General features: G+C 38.5%; 1 protein-coding gene across 1 annotated transcript in view; it reads left to right on the top strand.

The window, feature by feature from the left end:
- The window catches only part of Morc1 (MORC family CW-type zinc finger 1), a 162,442-nt gene that overhangs the window by 100,786 nt on the left and 34,504 nt on the right, over positions 1–27,152 (top strand). The window contains exons 18-21 of the mRNA XM_026395006.2: positions 6,958–6,965; positions 7,386–7,446; positions 9,120–9,359; positions 15,064–15,168. Coding sequence (XP_026250791.2) covers positions 6,958–6,965; positions 7,386–7,446; positions 9,120–9,359; positions 15,064–15,168 — 414 coding nt within the window. The remainder of the gene's footprint in view (positions 1–6,957; positions 6,966–7,385; positions 7,447–9,119; positions 9,360–15,063; positions 15,169–27,152) is intronic.

Genomic DNA, 27,152 nt, shown 5'->3' with positions numbered 1-27,152 from the left:
CATTTGTTCACAATAAAAGAGTTATGTTTGGGATTACAGATGCTGAATTTGGATTTCATTTGTTATGTTCCCAGCCTTCCCATCAAATGAATATTCCTCATAAAATCCCATGCCTATGGAAAAGGAACTTCAGCAATAGCATCTGATTCTTTTACAGTGCTTATATGGACTCACAAAAAGAAAAATGAAATGGTATAATCTAGCAATTCCCATGTTGGTTATTTTAGCAGTAAAATGTAGAGCAAAGGCGGCTTGCTGAACTTTTAGCTGTGTGTTTCAAATTGAAATTGCATATTGAGTACAACTTTGTAATGAAGAATGTGAACACATTTTTCCATTTTAGAGTTTAATCTTTTTAATGCGTCATTATTGTGCAGGATGCCGAGATCTCCGATCTGTGTAACTATAGTGACAGATGCCTTTGAAAACATATTTATTCATCCAGAGTACTTTTCAGCCTCCTTACATAAACTGCCATGATCTAAAATTTATGACACCAAAAGACCCTTGTCTAGCAACAGGCTATTATACTCATTTATAGTTGAAATATTTTACTTTATTACTCTTGCTACAAAGATCTCATTCCTCTGTGGTGATGCATTGCTTTCCCAAGAGGGATAATGCCTCGTGTGTTCACACTTGTGGGCCCTGGGTTCACGGCATACCAGATGAGATGGTAAAAGAACTGATGATGATTAATGAGTCCAGAAATCCCCAGAAGGCAAGCATCAGGTGCTGCTCCTCTTCTCTGTGCTTCCCTCCACATCTGGCTCCGCACTGGGCGAGTCAGTACTGAGCAGAAGCTGTTCCACTTCTCAGTTCGAATTGCTTGTCTACATTCTTTCTTACTCATCCCTTCTCAAGTAGTTGATGTCACACTTCCTTGACAAAAGAGCATTTTTAGTTCACTAAAAGAAACCCAGATAGCCCCAGTGTTAGTGGGATGTCACAGCAGCCTGGCTTTTGTGGCATGGTGTGGTTCAGGGAGCCCAAGATATTCTGTCTCTTGTTTCATAAGTCACCTTTTTTTTCCTGCAAGTGGGGACTGAGGAATACTGTTCACTGTCTGCTCCTGCCTTTCATGGAAGTGACTGAACACTGCTGCTCAAGGCCAAAATGAGTCTGAGTCCAGAGGGGATGAGTCTGAGAAGGTCAGAAACAGCTTTGACAGGGGCCCGCAGTCATGCCACAGCACATCCCTGTCTGCATGCCTCACATTCCTGCTCACATCAACAGAGACAGAGAGGGGGAGAGAGGTTCCGGTATGTTGCCTGAAATTGTTTTCACTGGAGAGAATATTGATTTGGATTTTAATGCAAATACACCTGTTTGATCTCTGCCCCACAAAAACTCCTGGAGCACCTGAACTATGTGTCCAACCAATTCTCAGCGAGTGTGCATGCCAAGCAAGGAATCTCAGGCTCCCTGGTATCCTGGACGTACTTCAGGGCCTGTTTTCTGACTGTTGAGTAAAATACAGGTATTTGGCTTCCTTCCAAAGCAAGCTACTCCCCAGCATGCCTGTGTCCTCCCCCTCTGAGCTTGAATCTTGTTTGTCCTAATTTCTCCTCTTACTCAGGACCCAGCTTTGCATTTTGAATTCATTTCAGGAAAGTGGACTTCATGGTTTCTGATTCAGTTTTGAACTTAAACCCCTTACATCACATCCCTGACTTACCATTGTTAAATCTTTGTCTCCTGGCAATATATGGTTCCTTCCTCTGGCCCAACTCTATAGGACTAAGTGAAATTCAAAACTCAGGTCCTGTTTTCCACCTTGAATTTTGCTGATGTGTGTTTAAGACTCCCATTCCTTTGGCTGGTCTTCCCTGACCAGCTCCAGCCTCCTATGCAGGTGGGAAGACTGCGGACAAATGAGAGGTTTTTATATACCCCTAGAGAATAGGCCAGTGTTCGTCCATGACCTTTGCTCTGCAGTGGTCTAGAATCATCTTTCTCCTGTTCAATAGAATCTCAAGAAGGCCCTCTAGATATGAGTTAAGACCACTGTTAATAATTCCTAGCATTTGAAGATAACTAAGTATCGTTTAAATACTTCAGAACCAGGGCAAATCTAAGTCTGGTTTTTGTAGCCTTTTATATCATCTTGGGGACCACTATTTTTTAAAAAAAGAAAACATAGCATTATAAATACAAAGTTGTGCTAGGATCATGAAAGAAGTTCATCTAGGGGAGGGGTACTGAAGTTTAGCTTCATTTGCTTCATGTTGCATCTGCCATTTGTTTCTAAATATGCAATACAATTTGATTGCCATGGGATATTTTAATGTACAAAGCAAAGACTTATTGTAATTCTAATTCCCTTTCTTCTTTCCAGTTTCTCCCTCAAGATTTCCATAATTCTGTATATTTTTGGTGAATTTTAAAACTACCTGAATGATTATTATCACTCGACATGTCACATAGATGGAGGAGCTTAAATGAGAAGGCTGAATGGAAGCATTAAATACTAGCACTTAGAATGTGACCCTGTAAAAGGTGCTCTAAATGTACTGACTTATTTTATCCTGATGATGGTCGTATGGTTGTTTGATTCCTGTTTTATAAATGAGGAAGCTGAGACACAGGGAAGTAATTTGCCAAAGACACAGTTAGGAACTGCAGAGCCCTGATTTCAACAAGTGCACTCTGACTCCAGACCCAGCCCTCCTGCACTAAACTCTATTTCCTCTCTGGAAAAAATCACATAAACAACTAGGAATAAAGATAGATTTTACACATATGATTAATTTTAATTCGCAGCTGTTTAAACTACTGTGTTCTTCTTTGTTCACTTCAGATTGATACTTTTTCTGGATAGGGAAAATTGAAAACAGCTAATACTAATCATAATTTTTTTTGAGGAGCTCTGTGAATAGTAGGCAGATTTGGAGAGCAGAGTGGTCACTTTGGAAAGCTGTGCAGAAGGAGTAATGTTCAGGTGCTCGTTGAAGGAGGAAGAAGTTGCAGAAGGCAGAGACAGCATTGGCCTGGTGTCAGGGTACCTGGTTTCAGGTCCTGACTGTGTAGTGTATAAGTTGAGTGACCTCAGGTCTGTCTAAAGTGTCTAGTCCTCCATCATTAAATCACCCCCACCCCCAGCTCTGTAGAAAAAAAGAGGATTAGGCTAGACACTTGCAAGGACCCACCCAAATTTTAGAACCTATGAGCACTGGTTGCACATCTCCTATCCTAAGCTATTATTTTAAAAATATCTATAGTTATTAGTATTATTTTGAATGCAAATGTGAGAATAATGGAGCAGGGCAGATTGTTATTTAATTATAGTACATAATTATGTGGATTCCCCTTTGCTCTAGTTCTTACCTCTAGGGTGAAGGATGCATGGAAGTAAAACCAGATGTTCTCCTGCATATGTACTGGAGTTTGTATTATAGGCAAGGAATTCTGAAAGAAAAAGAAAATTGAACCTGGGCAATTATATAGGACAGTGGCAGCCATTGTCCTCACACTATTTTGCTCTTTGGGAAGGAGCCTGGGCTTTTACTCTTATTATTTGGAGTAAAAATAAGTTTTTCCAGGGTGAGATAAGACCAGCTTCTGCAGCTTTACAGCAAAGGTGCATCTCTATGGTCCCAGATCCCATCCCTCCCTTAGAATGTAAGCACACCCTCCAGAGACCACTGTCCCCAGGGAAGTCCCCCAGGTGCTGTCTCACTGATAATCAGTCATGCATTAAGTTCCAGGATTCACTCCTTTTAGCCCAGGTCTCAAGTTCAGTAAAATGGAATCAGAAAGTATTAACTGCAGAAACACAAAAGTATTCTCTCTCTAGTCCCACACAGCATGGATATAGAATTAGAAAGGAGAATCTCCAAGGCTGTGAATCCAAGATTATTGGACCATCTGTTTAAGAACAACTTCACATGTTTGTAGAAAAGCAGATTCCTGGATCTACACCACATGGACTGAACAAAGACCTCTAGAGCTGCAATTTCAAAATCCGGATTTCTGCCTCTTTCTCTAAATCGTTCACCACAGATATTTCCCTTTCATTCCTGGCTAAAGGATTCCTCAGTTTTTCCTGCTCCAGAGACAGTTCAGTTTATGCAGCTTTCACTGATTCAGTTTGAGATTTATAGGTCTTTTTGAACCTGTAAAGAAATGTAATAGTTTTGTTGAAAGAGTTTATGACAGTCATTTAAAAATAACAGTGATATTTGCAAAATTTCCAGGGTAATTATTCTTTTTTGATATCTGAAAAGATGATGATGATGATAAAAAGACACTATCATTAGTAAACAGCTACTCATTAAGTAACTGAGACAGAATTTGAAGTAGATTAACTGTTGACAGATTTCTATTTTGCAAAATGCAATCAAAGATGTAAAAATGCATTCCTCAAATTTAAAAATGTGATTTTTTTTAAAAAAAACTGCATGTTAAAAATTATAGGCCAACCCCCAAACCGATGCTGAATATCATCATCTATTAGCAGAAATATACTTTAGACGAAAACTCCATTTCTAATTGGAATCAAAGAGCAAATTTTTAGGTAAACTTTTTAACTTTTTTTTTTTTTTTTTTAGATTTTTTTTTATTGGCCTTTCAAAATATTACATAGTTCTTAATACTTAACTTTTTTTTTAATTAAGGTCAACTTCATACACTACACTTAACATGCAAATTTATTTTAGTGCACTAATTGTATATGTATTCCTATGTCCTATGTCAACAGAAGGTGTTTCAATTTTAAAAAAACTTTTTAAAAAAAATTTTTGCTTTGGTCTGTTGTCTTCCGTTCTGCTGCATTATTTAGTTAAGTATGCAAATATGTTTTTACTATTAATATCTGGGCTTTGTGCTAAATCCATTTGGGTTTTATAACTTAAAGATTCTCATTTAGACCACTTAAACATAAATTTTAGTACTGGTAAACACTGAGAAGTATCATATTATTTGATCAGACAGTGGAAGAAAAATGTATAGTCATTAGGAAAAATAAAAAAAGGAAAATGTAATCTATCATTACCACCCAGCTAATCCATTCAAGTGGATTAGTTCACTGATTGTGTTAAGGCTCTCATAACCCAATCGTTTCACCTCTGAACCCTCTTGCATTGTCTCACACTTGAGTTTTGGGAGGACACCTTATATCTAAGCCATAACAAAGGGTATGAAGAAGCTCTATAAGTACTAAAAGAGAAAGAATGCTAGGATATATCTTTAAGTGAAAAAGTAGGGTGTGGACTCTGTACATAATACACTATCATTTTTCCCTACCCCCAAAGTGGGGAAATTTGCATGTAAGTACACATATAAGTATATAATATATAAACAAATCTCTGGAAAGATAAACTAGAAAGTGGTAGCAGTGGTTATGTGTTGGTGGACTATGAGCTGGGTAAATGCAAAACACAGTGGTAAGGAAATTTCTTTTTAATGTACTTTTAAAATGTTGTCCCAATGTAAATATGTTATCTACATAAACATCTAAAAAGGAAAAATGGCATGAGGGCATAGATGATAAACAGTTAATTCTCTCTTGGGCAACTGGGGTAAGTACTTGGGGTGGATAATTTTTAAACTGAGATTTAAAGAGCGAGTGGAATTTGGCAAGAGGACAGGCTTGTTAAGGCCAACCCAGGACGAGGAAATAGATTATCCAGAGGCAGGACAGCATGAAAGTGGGTTGTGAAAATGTAATTGGGCCTTCAGTGCATGAGGGCAACATGGTGGAGGTGGATGGGGGATAACTCAGAAGAGGATTTCGAAAAAGCCCACCTGCAACTGTTTGAAAACAGTTCGTGTGTTATGCCAGGTGCTGTTAGTTCCACTCAGTAACCCTGCACTGACTGTGTATGCCATTCCTTGTACTATAGAGTAAGTCTCTATCCTCCAGGCTTGTGGTACTCCATCCCGACTGTACATTAGAATCCTTTGGAGAACATGTGAAAGGACTGAGCCAGGCCCCACCCCACATAATTAAATGAAAGTTTCTGATTGTAAGGACATGGCATCGTTTTTCTTTTTTAAAGGCTTATCAGATGATTCTAATAACATGCATCCAATTTTGAGAATGCTGCTCTTCTCCGCCATTCTCCATCTTCTCTCTCATCCTCTTTATTTTAATGAAAGGAATAACATGGTATATAAAATGGTTGTGGCATGGGGCTAGAGAAATCACTGAACTGGAAGCAGGAAAGGAGGTGATAGGCCTTTAGAAAGGGTGTTGACTTGAGGTTACTGAAGGATTTTGAATTTATAAAAGACTTAAGTGCCGAAATACACTGATTTAGGTATGGGGTGTTGTCTTGATGAATCAAGACAAACTGGGGCCTCTAGTGTGGTTGTCTCAGTGTTTGGTAATGCTGTTAATCAAGAGGGAAGTCAAATTAGGAAGTACTGATTGGGGTGAGTGCATATGCAGAGGTGATAGAATGAATTCAGTTTGGAAGTATTGCCTTGAAGCTACCTGTAGGTGTAAGGTACCACCAAGAGGCATTTGAATCTAAGAACACAGAAAAAGACACCATTTCAAAATCTATACAGGCAAACTGCATCAGAAAATTTTTCAACAGAGCATATCCAAACCTTAATTAGAACTAGGACTCCAATTTATGAGGTCAGGTACTTACAAGAGGAGGTCAATGGTCTCTCCTGGAGAATCTGGACATGGAGCTGGACACCACGATGAAGTCTGTGGCCCAGGAAAGGACCAGGGGCATGTCAGAAAGGAAGTACAAGCAGACACCTAACTAGAATCTCACAAGAGCAGAGGACCTGGGCCCAGAGGGCAGGGTCTGCACTACTACTAAACGACCTACTGTGTGTTTTATTAATATCTGATCATCCTAGGGCCATGATGATCACATCCAAATATTTAAAAGGAGTTCCTTTTTTGGAAAGGTCAACTACCTGCCTGTTCCCTAGCTGTGTTTCAGATTACAGGGCAAACAATGGATGTTGGAGATACAGCAGCTTTTCTGTTATTAGGAAAGCAGGTAGAGTCAGTTTACCCTCTGGAGTCCATTGGATCTCAGATACAGATCTCTGAGCCAGAGAGAGCCGCTGTCAGAGGTCAGGAGTCACTACAGACCCTGGGTCCTACAGGTGGGGAACAGAGGGTCTCAACAGAGGGAAGACAAGGGATGCAGAGGCTGGACAGAGGGAGAGTTTCACACAGATACCCCAAAGTGACTCACAAGACATTTAACCTTCAATGTTTGAACAAACCATCTGATTGTTTTATAATAGTCATTACTAATCAGGACAGCGTTGCAGTACATCTGAAGTGTTACAGGTGGGGTGTGTATCTTGACACTTCTTTCACGAATTAGAAATACTGAATTACTATAATAAGCCAATTGAAAGTTATTTTTACTTAAATCTGTCTTATTGATTTTTCCCCCATAAAAGCTTAGATTAATACCAGCGAGTAGGATTGCTGAGTTCACTCCCACCTGCCTTACTTCAACACTTAAGGTGAGTACTTAAAGTAGGTGAGAGCCACTTTTTGTCATATTTTCCTTGTGAAAAATGAGTCTTATCAAGGGCCAAATGTTATGGGTTATGAGATTCAGAGAGTGAAGCACTTAGATTTAATGCCATTGTTTGTTTTTTTTTTTAAGAGTGATATCTGTTTATTAGGGGAAACTTACAAAATAAATCATAAACAAAATTTAAGTCACCAATAATTTTACTGCTTGAGCATGATGACCATTTTAAATATTTTAATGTATTTCTTTCCAAGATTGTGTGTGTACGTGTGCATGTGGGGGGGGTGGGGGAGAGACACACAGGGGTGGGAGGAGGAGGAGAAAGAGAGATTCAGTCCATGGATGTACATTTGTTTAGAAATTTGTTGTATATATTGTATATACAATTCCTACGTTCTTTCTTGTATTTGCTAAATGTCATATAGTATCATATTTCTCAAATGCCTATTATCTAAAATTTAAAATTCAGAGAACATTTTGAACCTTAGAGCTTCTTTAAGAAAAAACATTTACAAAGTCTTAGAGCCTCTTAGTCTTATCAGCCACACACACACACACACACAAATATACAAAAAACTCTTTGCAATTTTAATTATTAATATTTCTAAACAGGCAGGTGATGAGATTGAGAAGCCCCAGCCAAACTTTAAATAGATAGATAGATGCAAATATTTATGTCTTTGGTTTCTTCACTATTCAAGTTAAAAATTGGAAACTTGTTGCAGAGTGTCTTTTTTTTTTTTCTGTTTTCTTTATTTGCTTCTTCTGCTTCTGTATCAAGGAGTCAGGAACTGATAGAGTGTTTTAATACAAACTCACAATACAATTCCTTTTATAGGAATTTTCTTAAAATCACTACATAGCTAAATTGCACAACCAGGCTCAGAATCTACTGACTTTACTTACACTAAATTATCATCATAGTCTGAGAGTTAGATCAATATTAATAAAAACCTACAATAATAATATAATCTCATGCCTTAAGATTTTACCTAAATATAAACAAAGTAGTATATACAACTGTAATGCGACTTTACCAAGTGTGGGTGGTTTATATGAAGGAAAACGAGAGCTGAACACTTACTTGAGCCCTCCCACTGTTGAGGAGAGGGTGCACTGAGCAGTAGTGGGTAATGACACACTTAGAAACTCTACAGTGTCCCTCGTGCTACACTCTTTAGTCTTCTACTCATTACTTTTGGCTTCTTATAGGAGAGAACAAACTCTCAGGAGCAGGCACATGTAGACTAGTTCTCTCAGCAAGTGTGTCCTCCATTGGTTGAAGCCACAGCCAGGAAGGTGCAAGAAGCAGGATGTGAGATGGAATAGGGATGGGGACCGTCTTGCATGCACCAGGGAGCCAACAGCAAGTAAATCTTTGTGGAAGAAAGTCAGAATGTAGTATGCTCTCCATCTGAGGTCTTCTGCAGCCTCAAAATCAGACCTCTTGGCTCAGCCCTGCTCTGCAGCTATTTCTGAGTCAAATTCTTAATGACTCATTACAGCAGTGTACACCTGCTAAAGTCGACTAAACCTTTGATTTTTAAATGCTTTGTTAGCCACAAGAAATATCACCTACTGTAATATTAGGGAAATGGCAATTGATTATAAAGAAGCTGGCTACCAAAAAAATAAAAACATGCTTTTTTTTTCTTCAAGGAAAATATCAAAACTCAGAAAATCAGACCTTCAGGTGTTGATTTGAAGCATGAATCTCTTTCACCCATTGAGCTTTCAGTAGGACAAAGAAGCCAAAAAAGAAACACAGAACAAACAGACTCTGATGTGGAGTATGTTTCGGATTATAAAACTATGAAAAAGTCTGTGCAAAAGAAGATGAAACCCCTACAGCAGAGACATACGGTGCCAGAAAACATCCAACTAGCTGAGAGATCTCAGGTATTTTTTTCTTTTTTTCTTATTCATAAAATGGATAACAATTCACTTGTTCTGTAAATAGCATTAGCTAAAGGTTTTTGCTTCTTTTTCACATTTTTTTTTAAAGCACTCTAATTATAGGATATACATTGCAATCTGCAATTTCTGGACAGGGTCCCAATTTCTTTTTTTTCCCTCCTGTATTCTCTGTTTTGGGAGAAAAGTCAGGTTGTTAATATCAGCACAATGTCTGGAGAACTCAGCCAAGTGGAGGCCCCCAAAGAATGCCTGGGTGGGCAAAGGATTGTAGATCTCTATTTAAGAAAGAAATATTCATATAGAACAAACCTTAAGTTTTAGGATTTTGCACTCAAAACATTATAGGAAAAATGCTTAGCTAAAACATATAGGTTGTTAATCCTGTAGTCTAGGTTCTAGGAAATGCAGTATTACCAGGTACAATAGCATGGACCTATAATCCCAGCAACTTGAAGAATTTAGGAAGGAGGATTACGGGTTTGAGGCCAACCTGGGCAACCCAGAGAGACTCTATATCAAAAATTTTTTAAAGAGCTGGAATGTAGCTCTGTGGTAGAATGCCCCTGGGTTCAATCTGAAAGGAAGGAAGGTAGGAAGGAAGGGAGGGAGGGAGGGAGGAAGGGAGGGAGGGAAGAGAGGAAATGAGGGAGGGGGAAGGGAGGGAGGGAGAGAGGGTTATAAGGTCAATTTACAACTGTGTTGCTACTGATTTTAACAATTGTACCTCCCCAGAATTCCTCTGTTTTTACATGAGCTTGTTTCTTTTAGAATAATCACAATACATTCATTCTTACAATGTTACTATTATTTAATTCACTTTTGAGAATTTCCCCGAAGATTCTGTTTATAATAATAATAATGCCTACAATCAAATAGGCATTTACCCTGTGATCTTTCAGTGCTGAAAGATTATAAACATTATCTTACTAATTTTCATTTTGTATCTTTCATAAGCCAAAATTTATTGTCTAGGTTATCTACCTTGTTTATCAATTTTGGCTTCTAATGCCTTTTAACTGTTTCCAGAATTTAAATTCACCCATAAAGGGCGGCTATGGGCCACCATGGCAGACACATGAATTGCCATAGGTTCACACAAATTGCCGTAGGCTCTCTGAAAACAGTGTAAATTTATCTGATAAGAAAATATCTACTGAGCTTCTGCCCTGGGTAGACACAGCATTAGGCACGGTGGGAGACAAGATATTTTGGGCATGGTTCTTTCAAAAGGAATTATTTTTGAACAATAGTTACTTTAATATCTCACACATTCCTTTGTACTGTCTTTTGGCAAATAGTGTGCAGACTCTTTTTGAAAATCTTTAGTGAAAATCTTTACCCCCTGAAGAAGTCTTTTCTTATTCTCTTTTTGAGTAGCTCATCCTCTTAAAATATTTGAAATCCATTTCCCTGTAATTTGGAATTTTTGGTCCTTCATCTTTCTTGAAACTATAGGAGCCAAGCTAAACTTGTTTATCTATAGAATTTTATTTTTTCTGTGACTCTGAGTTATCTGTCATATTTGAATATGTGGGTTCATACAGTCAGTAGGTATTTATTTACTCAGTCCTTGCTGTGTTCAAAGTACTACATGTTTATAATAGAAAAGGTGGTTTAATCCTATCTCCTTTAACCTTGAATTCCAGAAAAACTCATTAGCTGTGTATTTAAAGATCTTGGTATTTGGGAGCTTATTTTGTACACATATTGTATGTTTTAAAAACACATAATAGATTGAGAAGTAGAGAGTTTGCCCAAGTATTAAAACAACACACTTTGGACTTTAGATAGAGAGATTAACTTAGTCTAGATGTACATATATACATACACATATGTAAAACTACACAAAGTAAATACATTTCCATGGTGTATATACATGTATATTTATATACATACTTTGTGTACCTTTCTGTATCTATTTATACACACATGTAATCTTATTATGTTCTACTCAGTGTATCACCTTGGAAGAGGGTTCAACTGTAAACAAAGCCACAAATAGTTCTGACCCTCATCAAACACAGTCTGAGGATAAAGACAAATAATTCAGTAATTATTTGAATTACAAATGTAAATTGCAACTGTGGCAGCAGAATCCCCCCCCCCCCCCCCCGCGCCTCCCCCAAGATAAAGTCCCAGCCTGGCCTCAAACTGCTGGGCTCAAGTGATCCTCTTACCTCAGCCTCCCAGGTAGCTGGGACTAGAGGCATGTGCCACCATACCTATTTGTGGCAGTTTTTAGGACACAATAGCACAAGTGCTAATAATGGGGGATTCAACTGTATCTGACAGGAGAGTGATAGCTTCCCAGAAAAAAAAAAAAAATTGATTCCTAAGATTTTAGGATTGAATTCCAATTGAATTGGTATCAAAAGAGGAAGAACATTTCCAAACAATGCAAACAGCATTTGTTAGAGAGGGACACCATGATGAATACCAAGTGTTAAGACAGGCAGTGGCAGGACAGAGAGATGGAAAGGGGCTGTGGTAGGAGATGTTTAGGGAATAACTGAAACCATACAAGTCCTGTGGGCCTTGAGAAAGAGGATTTGCATCGATTCCCAAAGCAGTGGGAGACCACGGGGGAGCTTCATGCAGGGGAGTGGTTTTTTTTACCATATTTTCCTTTAGAAAAGTTTGCTTTGGCTTAGTTAGGAAGTAAGGTTATTAGAGAGCAGAGGTGTTGAGAAAAGCACTCACATGCCATGCAGTCTTTTGACCCCTGCTTGGCCACCTAATAATAGACCTTAAGCCCGGGGCATTTCCTTACCAAGAGATAAAGAGCCCACACAGTGTGCTTTAGTCTTATCTCCTTGTGTGGGAATCTCCTTCTCTGTTGCAAGCCCAATGTATGCTCTCTGTTTAAGTGTTTGTTTCACAAGATCAACCCCACTGCTATATTTATGTTTCTTGGGGAGGAGAAGGGGTTACTGCAGCAAGAAAGGAATTTGTGTAGGCAATTTCCCTGCCTTGGCTACCAGGGTTCCTACTGGCACAGGGGAATGATGCACACTACTGAAGCTAATTTTGCTCTCTCCTTTCTCCGTAAGTAAGACATTTTTTTTCCATCCAGAACTTGACTGCATTGTTTCCTTTGGAAATTCCCAAATGGAAAGTATTTAGAGTACTCGAAAGAGATTGACAACCAGTGCATGGTATTCTGCTTAAAATTTATGCTTAATAAGAGTCATTAGGGCAGAGCAGCTAGGAGGCTTTAATAGAGCAATAACAGTAGCACAGCCTAGGATGATGGTTGTTATGCTTTGTATGTGAAATGTCCCCCGAAAAGCTCGTGGGTGAGACAATGCAAGAAGGTATAGAGGACAAGTGACTGGATTATAAGAGCCTTAATCCAATTGGTGAATTAATACCCTGATGGGGATTAACTGAGTGGTAACCAAAGGCAGGTAGATTGTGACTAGAAGAGGTGGTCCCTGGTTGGTGTGCCCTTGATGTATATAAATTTGTGTCTGGTGAGTCTCTCTCTGCTTCCTGATCATTATGTGAGCTCCTTCCCTCTATCAATTTCTTCCACCATGATGTCCTGCCTCATTTTGGGCTCTGAGGAATGGAGCCAGCTGTCTATGGACTGAGACCTCTGAAACTATGGGCCCTTAAATGAACTTTTCCTCCTCTACAATTGTTCTGATCAGATCTTTTAGTCACAGCACTGAAAGAGCTGACTAAAACAATGGTGGTGGGTGTGGTTACACTGCCCCCTATCTTGGTGATACATTGGGTATAGAAGGTGAAGCACAGGAATATGGCAGAAATGATCATAGATTTTTTTTTTTTAACTCTTTGACCTGCTTGGGTAATAATTACATCCATCAAAATAGGGATTCTTGAAGGCTTGTAGCTAGGAGCATGAATTCAGCTTACCTAGTTTGAGACATCACATATTTGAATCTGGATGTCAGAGCTGAGGTTTTATTAGAAGGCCTGAACTTATAAGGTACTCAGATACACAAGTATCTGCGTGTGAGCGGGGTTGAAGGGGAAGAAGAAAGAAGGACTAGTCAGAAACTTGGGGACTGGGGGACAGATGTGCACAGATGGTTTTGGGGAAATCACCTGAGAAGTAAAGGAATTAAGAATTTGTTATATCATTGAAGCCAAGAGGGGAAAATAGTTCAAGGAGAGGCGGTCCAATGGGCTAAATCCTTTAGAGAACCAACTCAGCTGGCCAAAGACCTAAAAAGGGTTGTTTGGCTTAATGACTTAGAAGCAATAAGAATGATTTCAGGAAAAAAATTGTTGTTGATGAAGAGGTTGGAAACCATATTAGAGAGCATTGATTAGTAAATGGGAGATGAAGAAACCGTTTGCATATCAATTCTTGGAAAGGTAAGCTGACATCACTTCAGAAGACAGTCTATACTTATGAAAATCAAGCAGTGAGGTGGACAAATAAGGAGGCCATGAAATTCTTTATAAGTACTTACGCTAATTTTATCAGGTTAAACTGCAATTGAAGCAATTTTGGATTACTTGAGGATTACTTGCTCATCTCCTGTCCAATAAACACACTAGGTATTGCCCCTAACAGACAGAGGAGGTGCAGGAAACGAAACTTAATTCCTGTATGAGTCTAAGCAGCATGACATTAGGAAGACATATGTGCTCCAAGTAAATCTTGCCAAGTGCTTCAAAAGTTTGATAAAAATGATTCTGGAATTAGTTAATATTTTGGCTTGTATGTATTACAGTTCAGGTCTATTAAGAGGAGTCATTCATGTGCATGGGCAAAAATGTAACAAGGAATCCTGCAATTATGTATAATTATAATGCACCAGTAAAAATACAGAAAAAAAGACAAGTCATTAATTAGCTTATTGTTCTTCCTGGAGGATTGTTTTTATCACACCCTTGCTTTTCTTAGAAGGTTCCACTTAATTTATCTGAAATGACTTTCTCCCTATTTCATGAAAATAGAACTTTCAATAAAAATAATATGCTTATTGTTCCCTATATCTGCACCTTGTAATTCCTCTGAATTTTTCCCCAAGGCTGTTTGTAAGTTCCCTTCACTCAACAAACATATTAATCATTTTCTCTGAAGCAGGTGCTAAAGACTCAGATATTAATCAGACACATCCCCCCACCCCACCCCAAGAAGCTGAGAGTCAACCTCTAGCCATTCTAATTAAGGGAGACCTTTTCCTGCATCATAAGTTTCCAACCTTTTCAAGTATGAAAATACTTTTTCAGTGTCACAAAATGACTACAGACATTCCGTGTGATAGTAACCATTGATTAATAGCTACCTAGTCAGAGAAAACTATCGTAGATAACTTTAAATAAATGCTTATCTCATTTGTCTTAGCAACATCTACCCAAGTTTGAAAAACAATGTACATCCACACAAGATGTTATTCAGTGTATGATGGTAATTCATGCAGGCCTTGGCAAAATACTGTAGCAACTTTGATGCACTTTTGAGCTCTATGGTCTGTGTGACTCATATTTACCTGATTTGCCTTGTGACATTCTTTTTTTTTATTGTGTATTGTTAGTGAACTTTACATGTGTTTTTCTAAATTATAGACATTTTAAGGACAAAGATCAGAAATTGAGTCTCTGTTGTATATCCGAGGGATGTCATGAATCATGAGTGAAGGTGGCTTAATGTGTGTCATTGCTTGATCCTAATCTTTGTACTTTTTCTGTTAATACTTTGCAATAGGCCTCTTCCGGGGAAATGAAAAGGAAACAGAGTCTCAACCTCACACAGGAATGTAAGGTGTTGAGTGAAATTCAAACCAGCGACAGTGATCCAGATATAATCCTGGTGAGATAAAATTTAGTGACTAAATGACACCTTGAAATTTTTTTTACATTCATAAAGAGGAGCAGGATCATTAGTGCCTCAAAGTCACCAAAACCTTTAGTTGAATAACCTAATTTTTAGATGAAGAAGTAAAACTCAGAAGAGTTGTTTTGTCACTTTCCCAAGGCTGTGTATCTAATAGAGATAACTGGAACTTAGGCCTCCTGACACCCTTGTCCCTGACCTCCTTTCTTTTCAATTATCATAGTGAGATAGGTTTTTTAAAATTTGTTCTTTTTAGTCACACATGACAGTAGAAACTATTTTGACATATTTATACAACCACGGAGTATATTCTATTCTAACTGGGGTCTCAGTTTTGTGGATGTACACAATGTTGATTCACTGTGGTATATTCATATATATCCATAGGAAAGTTATGTCAGATTCATTCCACCATCTTTACTATTCCTATTCCCCCTCTCTTCCTTTCATTCCCCTTTTTCTAGTAGTCCAATTAACTTCTATTCCCCTCACCTTGTTATGGATTAGCATCCACATAAGGGAACATTCAATCTTTGGTTTTGGAGGCTTGGTTTATTTCACTTAGCTTGAGTATCTCCGGATCCATTCATTTACTGGCAAATGTCATAAAGTCATTCTTCTTTATGGCTGAGTAGTATTCCATTGTGTATACACCACATTTCTTTATACCACAATTTCTTTATCCATATTTCTGTTGAAGGACACCTAGGTTGGTTCTATTACTTAGCTATTGTGAATTGAGCTGCTATGAACATTAATGTGGTTCTGTCACTGTAGTATGCTGATTTTAATTCCTTTGGCTATATACTGAGGAGTGATATAACTGGGTCATATGGTGGTTCTAATCCTAGTTTTTTGAGGAATCTCCATACTGCTTTCCAGAGTGATTGCACCAATTTACAGTCCCATCAGTAATCTATGTGTACCCTTTCCCCCACATCCTTACCAACATTTATTGTTATTTGCATTGGATATTGATAATTGCCTTTCTGATTGGAGTGAGGTAAAATATCAGTGCAGTTTTAATTTGCATTTCTCTAATTGCTAGAAATGCAGATGGTCAACAAATGTATGAAAAATGTTTAACCTCTCTAGCGATTAGAGTTTTAATATACATTTGAATGTATAAAATTATATAGATGTATATAACTTGAAGGTCATCTCAAAACTTCATACCCCCAAATCCAAACCATACCTTTCTGTAATTCCAGCAAGTATAATTCTAAATTGATTTAAATTAGACCACTACCAAAAGTCCTGATGAGAGAAGTCCATTCAAGAAACATGGGCATGCTTTCCATTTGCTCCTCTAAAGAGTGTGTCCAGATTCTACCCTGATGGTTGATATCAAAGAGCCACATGTCCTGCCTGGTGTAGAGGTGCTGTGGCTTCACTGAGCCGAGGGTGTATAGGGAGAATCCATTCAAGGGCTGACCATATGAGAAGCACTCCTCGTGGAGCCATGTGTAAGGTGTTGTCTGTTGTTATATAGCACCATATGTGTGATGATAAAAACACTAACATGTCTTTACACATTAGAATTTAATGCCAGGAAAGATCTATTTGGTATATTATTTTGTTGGAGCATAAATTTTATTGCTGTATCTTTCTCTTTACCTCAATTGCTAAGAAGCTTACAGCTAAACTTTAACCTAGTGAAAATAGCTACAGTAGCCTAGATGGTTGCTATTTTTGACATAAGTCAAGAGTATTTATAAAAGAGCCTGACATCATTGTGCATGTCTTTAGGTAAGTTACCCCAAGATGCTATTTAGAATTATGGATTAGGTTTCACTTACACTTGAGCCAATTAGGAACATATTATTGAACATATTATTTCTTCTGACTAGCCTAATTTCACCAACATCATTGTCACAGGGTACATGATATGACTCTCATGAACATCTTAGTTTTAGAATTTTCCATTGTAGAAAATTACAGACAGCTCTGTTAACTCCCGTGTGCCCATTCTCCAGGTTCCAACAGTGTTAGGCCCATATTAGTCTCATTTATCCATATTCCCTCCCTGTCCCCATTGCTCCCAAGCACTACATCATGTCATCTGAAAATTGTGATTGTCTTAAGAAGCCACTGGAAGGGATTTTGGAAAGGACTAGAAGTGATATTAACAATAAGAAAAACTATATACGGGATGGTTAGAAAGTAAACACCAAGTATTGCAAAAGGAAAAGAGTCAAGTCTTAATCAGAGGCTAGAGAAGAGGACAACACTGCCACTAGTATTGTAAAAAAGGCCACCGCTTTGAAGCAAAGATGTAGCGATACCTGTGAACATTACTAGTCATCCCTTGCATTACAGAATGTTTCAAGTCTCTGAGTATTTTTCATGTTGCCATTACTTTGTCATCCTCTAACCTTTGCACGGAGATTTCAGCAAGTGCTTTTTCATGAATGAGCTGTGACATGTATATTAAAAATATTGTTGTCTTTTTATGTAGCATTTCTGAAGTTCTTAGGTTACTTGTGGGTATGTGTGTGGTATATGATTTATTTATGTCTCTGTGATCTTAGCAGGAAGTCTTGCTTTCAAAATCATGACCTCTAATTAATTTGGATAAACATGCATTATCCAGATGTGCATTGATTTCTCTGTCAGTAGAATAATTCAACTAGGAAATAATTACTTTGGAAAGCTTATCTGTCTATTAATGGGGGCTATGTCCATTGTCTTATTGGGGGGTCTTCCTCCTGCCCTAAAACTTAAAGTCTCAGATAATTAGTGAAGAACAAAACACAAATAGAAATATATTTACAAATGTGAAGCTCTTGATAAATCTAGTCCACATGGGTGCTGGAACTAGACAAAGGAAAGGTGGCTCAAAGGTTTATTTAAAGGGGTGCATCAAAGGCAGGGATAAGGTTTCAAGGGTGGAGTCTCACTTTGTGATGTCTTATAGTCAGCAGGTTGATTGAAATCTTGGCAGGTCACACCCATCTCAGCTGCTGTGTGGGATTTTGGGCAGAGCTTGAGCAGGAGGTTCACCTGCATCAGGTGGGGGGGAGAGTGCTACAGGAAGTTCCCAATGCCAGATTTATTTTTTTTTCCAATGCCAGATTTATCCCTTCACTAAGCTATGATGAGCAACATAGTCCACACCCAACCCATGGATGGCTCGTGACAGTTTATACTTTTCTTAAACTCAGAAATTTAGAGAGAGAGAGAGAGAGAGAGAGAGAGAGAGAGAGAGAGGTTCTTCTTAACACCTATCTTCCTTGGAGTGCATGGAGGGGTGTTCTACTTGCTGCCTGTTAAATTTGAAGAAGGAAGGCACTCAGTGCTAACAGAAGGTTGCCACTTAGGAAGAAAAATTATCTATAGCACAGAAGACACTCCTCCTACCCTCCAAAGCAATATGTATTATTTTGGTGAACTTACTGGGTTGGAATCTATGTTTTTATTTTTAGGTTTAATAGCCTCAGAAATAAGATATGTTCAGCATACCAAAGAAAGTCCAATTCACAGGGATGATTTTGCATTATCCCAACTCATGATGTATGATAGCATAATGACAGTTTAGCCATTTAAAAGATAAATACAGCCTTCATTCAACTGGGCAGCACATATTGATTTAAGCTATACATTCTTTCCTTTATGCCAACCTTCATGGGCTGCCCAGTTACTCTCTGATGGTATTTGAATACTTAAAAGGCTTCCATCTAAAATAGCCTGTTATGTACCTTTCCAAAAGGGATGAGAGTGATGATGTTACCAAAGCAACTGTAGCCAACAGGGCACTGTCTCAGGGCGCCCTTTTCCCACGCCTGCCTGTGCCCCAGTATTGGTCTCACCTTGTCAGGAGAATAACTCCATTCGGATTGATTGACACAGTTTTTCCTTTATCATGTACTCAATAGTGTCTGTAAGTCTGCCCTTTGAAAGATTTTTTTTTTTTTTTGGTACCAGAGATTGAACTCAGGGGTGCTTGACCACTGAGCCACATCGTCTGCCCTATTTTGTATTTTATTTAGAGACAGGGTCTCACTGAGTTGCTAAGTGCCTTACCTTTTTGCTGATGCTGGCTTTGAATTTGCAATCCTCCTGTCTCAGCCTCCTGAGCCTCTGGGATTATAGGCGTGTGTTACTGCATCTGGCTGAAAGGTGATTTTGTTGTTGTTGTTGTTTGTTTTTTTTATGTCGGGGTACCTGATTTCCCTCTCTTCCAAGTTCTGAGCAACACCTCACTCTGGCTCTTGTACCAACAGTTTATGATTTCAACTGAAATGATACTCTTGATTACTTTTCAAATTTATATTTAATTTTACCATTGCTGATTATTTCAGCCGAATGATCACTCCTCCAAAATCACCTCCCTGCTATGGCTCAGTGTTATAACAGTCTGATATTATTTCTTCTCCTCCTCTTCCACCCAATTCTTGATTGAATGATTTTTCTTATGACTTTAACACCAAGGCCTGTGGTCTATTAGAACTATTTTTAAGAACTGTATTCTTCTTTTGTTGCTTCTCTCCCACAAGGGATTATCCTTGTTTTCTGATCATGTTTAATGTCTAGCTCCCTGTTATCCACCGTACCTCACATTTAACACATTCTCAAATGAGTCATGAGCTGCTGAGCTCATTTGTTCTATCTTCAGTTGCTTCTGGTCATATAGATTCTTGGTGTCACTTCCTTGGCATTTCTCCTTTTTTATATTAATTTATGCTTGGCCTTTAAGCCAATGCTGGCCATTCATTTCCACAGTCCATGTGATGAGCATGTTCTTGCTAAGACCTTGCACATCATTTGGAGATGTGGAAGTTTCCAACTGGGATTCAGTTAAAGCTTCAGGCATTTTCTAGAGATTAAAAAACTGTCATGAAAATAATGAGCAGTTTTTTAAAAAAGACATCTAATCCTCTTCAATACACCCTAGTTAGCCTCCCAGTCAGACCTTTGGAGCATTTGGTGTGGGATTCTCTTGCACTTCAGTGAACTTCTTTTATTACTTTTTACTGTCTTATTAACACAGCGACCATTCTCTCCCCCATTTCAGGACAACTAATATGATCCAGACTTATTATCTGTGACTATGTAAAACTGAATTGTTCTGATACTCTAGTGTGTATGTAGGTGTGTACACATGCACAGGTATGTTTTAGTGGAATTAATCATTCCTCCATCACAAAACTCAGGAACTGTACTTCCCATGTATCATCTCATCAAATCCTCCTAATAATCTAAGAGGCAAGCCCTCTTTTCATCCCCATTTTACAGATGAGGAAAATAAAAGTTGCTGAAGTCACACTGCCAGGAGTTGAGCACTTTGAGTCCTAGCTATTCAACCCCCATTTCTTTTATGACTTTTTCCCTTTAATTTTTCACCTCCATAGATGTCCCTATATCAATTCAAGCAGTCCTTTCCATTCGGGTGAGGAGAAGCACACAAACATACATTAAGTGTAATAGTAATGATCTTGGTTTGGGCAACCTTGCAAAGATCTGTAGATGGACATCACAAGCCAAGAATCTTCAGTAATTTTAAAAGAGCAACCCATCTTAAAAATGTGGTCTACATGCACAAAGGGATATTATTCAGCCATGAAAGGATGAAATTCTGTCAGTTGCAACAACATATTTGGAACCAGGGTGGAGGGTAAGGGGGACACTCTATTATGTACAACAAACCAGACCCAGAAAGACAAATACCACATGTTCTCACTCATTTGTGAAAACTAAAAAAGTTGATCACATAGAAGAGGAGAGTAAAACAGAGATTACTAGAGGATAGGAAGTGGGGGGAGGATAGTGAGGGGGTGGATAGTGGGTATTAAAACATGGGAGTGAAGAAGTTCTAAGGTCATATGACACAACAGGGCAACTATAGTCTACAACAATTATACATTTCAAACTAACTAGAGGAACGAAGTTTGGAGACTCCCAATACAAAGGAGTGTTAATATTCGAAGAGATGGTAATGCTGATTAGCTTAATTTGGTCGATATACATTATGTACATGGATTAAATTGTAATACTGTTCCCTATAAATAAATAAATACAAATATTAAATGTCAATTTAAAAAAATTTTAAAGACCAACTCATCAAAAACTCCTTGCGTTGGGCTGGGGATATAGCTGAGTTGGTAGAGTCCTTGCCTCACATGCACAAGACCTTGGGTTTAATCTCCAGCACCACAAAACAAAACAAAACAAAAAACCTTGCCTAGATAAAGCTAACTTCCCTTTAGCCTGTTTCTCCCCTAGCCACCCTAAATCTGGCCAATGAAATTTACTTCTTTTCTTCTCAGTACTAGCTCTTGTTCTAGCTAATATAGGGTCCCATAATAATCATCAGATCATCTTCTTAAGGCCTCCTCTACTTTCTGCCTTCTAGAAAAGAGAGTCTTACTTCCATGTCCAAGCTTATCACCCTGGGAATATGATGGTGGTTGTAACCTTACCACTGACCCCTCTCATGAGCCTTACCTCCAGCCAACAGAAAATCCCTGTTATATACTGTCTTCTATGTTAAAAGCACATGTTCTGCCCTCTTTTTAAAAGAATCCTTGATATTCTGAACTGCTTTCTCTCAAGCATTTCCAAACTTGTCTGTGAAGTTCAAAATCGCCCCAGTTAATCCCAGATAGGAAGGATGAAGAAATTATCCTACCGAACCTCTTGTAAGTATGTCAGACTCTGTTAGGAGAATCTGTATGAGTAAATGTTGCTGTAGTTCTGCTGTTACTGAAGGTGCCCTGTACAACCCTGTTGTTTGCTTAAGTCCAATTAAAAACTCCTGCGCACCGCTGTGTGATAAATTGGCAGGTGAACTTTACTCCAAGCAAAAATTTGACATATGAGCTTTATACCTCCCCAGAATGGAAATTAATGCATGCAGAGTGATACAGTCTGATCAACTGTTAGTACACTATGCTTAACAGAATCAATAAAAATAAAAATGGGATCAGATTGCCGAACATTATATCAAAGAGCTAAGTAGGCCATTCATGTTATGTCACAACTTGAGATATAAGAAGCAGCTATAACAGACTAAATGTCTTAGGGGATCACTCTGGACGGCAACTGGGAAAATCAGTTGCCAGACCACAACAGATGGTTGGGACAGCAAGTGATAAGTTTGAAGAAAACTCAATTTGAGAAAAATCCAGATTTGAAGAACTGAGTAGAATTAATGAGCTGAGACTCAGTTTGGAGTGGTAAAGGTACTGACTCCTACTATACATACGCATGCTTTAATTCACCTTGATGGACTCCATGCTCCAAGTTGACATTGTACATTTTCTGATCCTGAAATGAAGCAGCATTTACATTTTTCTTACTGATATTTTCAATTTTTTTGTACTTCATAATAACCATCGTTCAGTTACTATTCTGAATGTAAGAGAGAAACTCAGTTTGCTAAAACAAGAAAGATTATCCATGGTGTTGTTATAAAGGTTAGGTTAGACCTGTATAATAGCCAGAAATCATAGAACCTTTTTGATTGCACCAACAACTTAAGCCCTTTTGTCCTCTGTGGCCATTTTTTTGTTTGTTTTGTTTTGTTTCATTTTGGTTTTGCCTTTCATCTGGCCCTACGAGCAGACTGGCAGATGGATTTATTTCATTTCTCCCAATCTACACACACTTTAAAAAACTTGATGACCAGATCATCCCTGCCAGAAAGATTTTAAAGGTTTGATAATGGACTCTCTGGAAATTATTATGAAAAATATTTGTAGTCCCTAGAACAGAGCATAGCATCTTCTGGGGTCCAAGAAAGATATGTAAATGAAGGAGTGGATGCAACCATGTCTCCATCTCAGAACTGAGCTGCATTATTACCAGTTGTGCCTGGTTGGCTCTTTGGGGAATCCTTCAAAAGAAGCACATTGCAGCTCAGAGAAAGGCATGGGCACACTCTGCATCTCTAGAATCATGGGCAGGGCCTCCGCAGCATATGAAAAATGAAGAACAACTGCAAGAGCTGATGAGTTGCCAATGTCTAGGTTTACCAAAACCAAGCCACCAACCAACCAAAAAGCAACTACATGTCCCCAGTGTTACAAGATAATGAGAGTGAAAAGGTGACCAAGTAACCCAAAGAAAGAGAAAGAATAGCAAACATCCTGCATAAATGAGTATCTAAATCATCTGCAATTCCCCTAAATACACATTAATTTTATTTTACTTTTATTTGTTATTTTCAGTTATACATGACAGTAGAATCTATTTTGATATATTTGTACAAGCATTGGGATCCTAATATCCTAATTAGGATCCCAATCTTGTGGTGTACATGATGTGGAGATTCACTGTGGTGTATTCATATATGTACATAGTTAAGTTATGTCACATCAATTCCACTTTCTTTACTATTCCTATTTTCCCTTTCCTTCATTCCCCTTTATCTAATCCAATGTGCTTCTATTCTTCCTTCCCCCTTCCCTTATTTTATGTTAGCATCCACATACCAGAGAGAAGATTAGACCTTTTAATTTGGGGAGATTGGCTTATTTTACTTAGCATGATAGTCTCCAGAGCCATCCGTTTACTGGTAAATGCCATCATTCCATTCTTCTTTATGGCAGAGTAATTTTTCATTGTGTATATAGATCACAATTTCTTTATCCAATCATCTGTTGAAGGGCACTTGGTTGGTCCCATAGCTTAGCTGTTGTGAATTGTGCTTCTAAAAACATTGATGAATACAAACGATTTTAAAACTGTACTGGTATTGTAATAACATGCCCTGGATGCTGCAATACATGAGTTCAGATTACCGAAGTTGCCTCAATTTCAAAAGCAGACCATCTGTCAGTCAGCTCTCCTGGCTGATGATCTACTATTGCCTCTTCAAATGCCTGTAAGTGCTGTGATTGTTGCTGACAGTACCAGAAGCTTCATGATCCCGGAATTGCCCCAAGGGCTTTGGAGGAAAAATTACCCATACTCAGCCTCCACAGTGTCATTCATCAACTCTCCAACAGACTCTGTAGACAGTCACAAGAGCAATTAGTGAAGGCGTCCCTGACAGAACGACATCTTGTGGGCGACTTATAATGGTTCTAAATATTAAGGGCCAGTGTGTGAACTACCATGAGCCAATTAATCACAACAAATTTATTGAACAACACCATGTTAGAGATTTTGAGAGACAAAAAAAAAGTAATCTATGTGATCTTTGCCCTGAAGGAATAGGAAAATTGGGACAATTTCACAAAATCATGGCGAGTAGCATTATATTACGGAAAGAAGGCAGCTTGCACTCTGACAGACTGACCCAGGTTCAAATTCAGGGCTTCATGCTGAACTTGATCTTCTTTTACATGCACACACACACACACACACACACACACACGAAATAAGAATAATAATAATATCCCCTATTTTTAAAGTTGTTACAAGGATTAATGGGATGATTGATTTGTGATAGAGTGAAAATAATTTTTGTGTGATGAAAAGTGTTTTTTAAAATCTACCTACTATAGTTCCAAAGCAGGCAGATTCAGCCTTTATTGGGTGATTCAGAATGAGAATGGAAAGTGAGAATGTAAAATTGCTTTGTGACAGAAAGGGGAGAACTAAAGACCTCACATAGGAGATGAGGGGAATAGGTAATCCCAGAAGCAGAAATCCCCAGAGCTCCAGACGGGGAGGCTTGGTGGGGAAAGTGTGCAGAAGTGAGGCACTCACAGTGGAAAGCTAAAAAAATAGATGCTTAATGGTAATTTTAAATTGATTTTTGCTATATATATTCATTTCCTCCATTTTGTACAATTGATTTTTTTTGTGTGTGTGGGGATATGCAACCAAGTTTTGAATTCTGCTTTGATGTGACATGGCAAGAATCAAGGTTGCTATGGGAAGTCAGTCTTATTTATCTGAGTTACATAGATAAGATGCTTAGCTATCATGTGTTTAGTTAATGCCAGTAAATGGTCTGCAACTTACTGTTAATAGTTGTTCCGAAGGAAGAAATCAATATGGGCTAAAGAAAAATTAGGACTATGTTTATCTTTTAAAATTTTTTTTTTAGTTGTCGGTGGACCTTTATTTCATTTATTTATTTATATGCGGTGCTGAGAATCAAATCCAGTGCCTCACACATGTTAGGCAAGTGCTGTATCACTGAGCCACAACCCCAGCCCAGACTTATGTTTATCTTAAAAAATGTGTGGAACTTTTAAGAAAGAAAGAAGGAAGAGGACATACCAGACGGAACGTCTGCATGGGCAATGATGTTGAAGTAAGTGTGTGTATGGTGAATCCTGGGAATTCTAAAGACAGCCTTTAAATTGTAGCAGAGGATGTTCCTTAAGAAGTATTAAGCCAGGAACATGGTGCATGCTTATAATCCCAGGGGCTCAGGAGGCTGAAGAAGGAAGATCATGAGTTCAAAGCCAGCTTCAGGAATTCAGAGAGGCCATAAGCAGCTTAATGAGAACCTGCCTCTGAATAAAATATTTTAAAAGGGTTGGGGATGTGGCTTAGTGGTTAAGCACTCCTGGCTTCAATTCCTGGTGTGTGTGTGTGTGTGTGTGTGTGTGTGTGTGTGTGTGTGTATATATATAAATTGTGTCTGAACAAGTTAGAATCACTCTGAGAAGGATTTTGAAAGTCAGACAAAGAGATTCCACTTGAGATAGTAAGTAGGCAGAAGGCAGAACTTCTTTCAGGAATAGTTTTTAGAAGGAACATCTAATTATGAGGATTTTGTTTTTAAAAGTAATCAGTTTGTGATAATGTCTTGGACTGGAAAGAGAAGAAACTAAAGGAAAAAAAAAAACAAAACCGAGAGAGAGAGAGAGAGAGAGAGAGAGAGAGAGAGAGAGAGAGAGAGAAACACTGCACAATAAAAGACTAAATAAAAGACTAAATAAAGCAATGTTGAAATGCCAACCCAGGGAAAAAAGGTGTGTGTAGGGGATCTCATGAAAATAGAAGACAGACTAGGAGAGTAGAGGAAGGGTCCAGAAAAACAGAGGAGGGAAGGAAGAGGGAAGATACTGAGACTTGATACTGACTGAGTTATATTATCTCATTCTGTGCACATATGAATATGTAACAGTGACTTCTATTGTTATGTATAATTATAATGCACCCATAAAAATATGAAGAAAAAAACGAAGTAGCAATCTGGAAAAAAAATGGTGTTATAAATAAGAAGAGGACAGGTGATCAGGGACTGCGACTAAGTGGACAAAAATAAGACTGAAAATTTGAACTTTCAGCAGGATATCTGAATGTGAGATTCATGAAGATGAGTTGTATGTAGCTGGAGCAAAGGTGAAAAGTTAGGGTTGTTTAATACTGATAAAGCCATGGTTTATACAATAAAGTACACTAGCTTAGCCCCCTGAAATTTTAATAAGTCCATTGAGGAATTGAGAGTAGTCAGGAAAGAATAAGTTACCCAGGGAGAGTTAAGACACAGAGGGTTACAGAAATCAAGAGAGCAAAGGATCCAAGCAACATCTTCACACTTCCCTAATTTAATAAATAGCACCACCACTCAGTAACCCAGACCCTAGCCTTGGAATCATGCTGAATCTCTCTCCTCCTTTCTCAGCCTGCAGTCAACCCACAGCCTGTCTCGTCAATCAGCCTTCACACGTGGAACCTGTCCTCCTGCCTCTGCAGCTACCACCCTGGCCAACTCACCACATCTCTTTCCAGGGACACAATGGCAGGCCTAAAAGTGATCTATTTTCTCCTCCACGAACTTAAAAAGCTGAGTAGTCCATTTGAAGGACAAGTTTTATTATGCCATTCTCCTGCTCTCAATCCCCCAAAGGCTTCTCATTCTTAGAAAATAATTTGGTTTCCTTGCTGTAGTTCCCAAAGCCCTAGAAGACTGGCCAGATGACTTTACCCCAATGTCTTTGGTGGCCTCACCTCCACTGTTCATCCCTTCTCTAGTCCCCTGGAGCCAAAGGGACTACACCTTGGCTTCCAGCACCCCAAGAGATACCAAATAAATACAAAGCCCAAAATGTCCT

Source organism: Urocitellus parryii, chromosome 2 (assembly GCF_045843805.1).
Source record: "Urocitellus parryii isolate mUroPar1 chromosome 2, mUroPar1.hap1, whole genome shotgun sequence".
Classification (NCBI taxonomy): Eukaryota; Metazoa; Chordata; class Mammalia; order Rodentia; family Sciuridae; genus Urocitellus; species Urocitellus parryii.
This window is presented reverse-complemented; position numbering and strand designations above follow the sequence as displayed.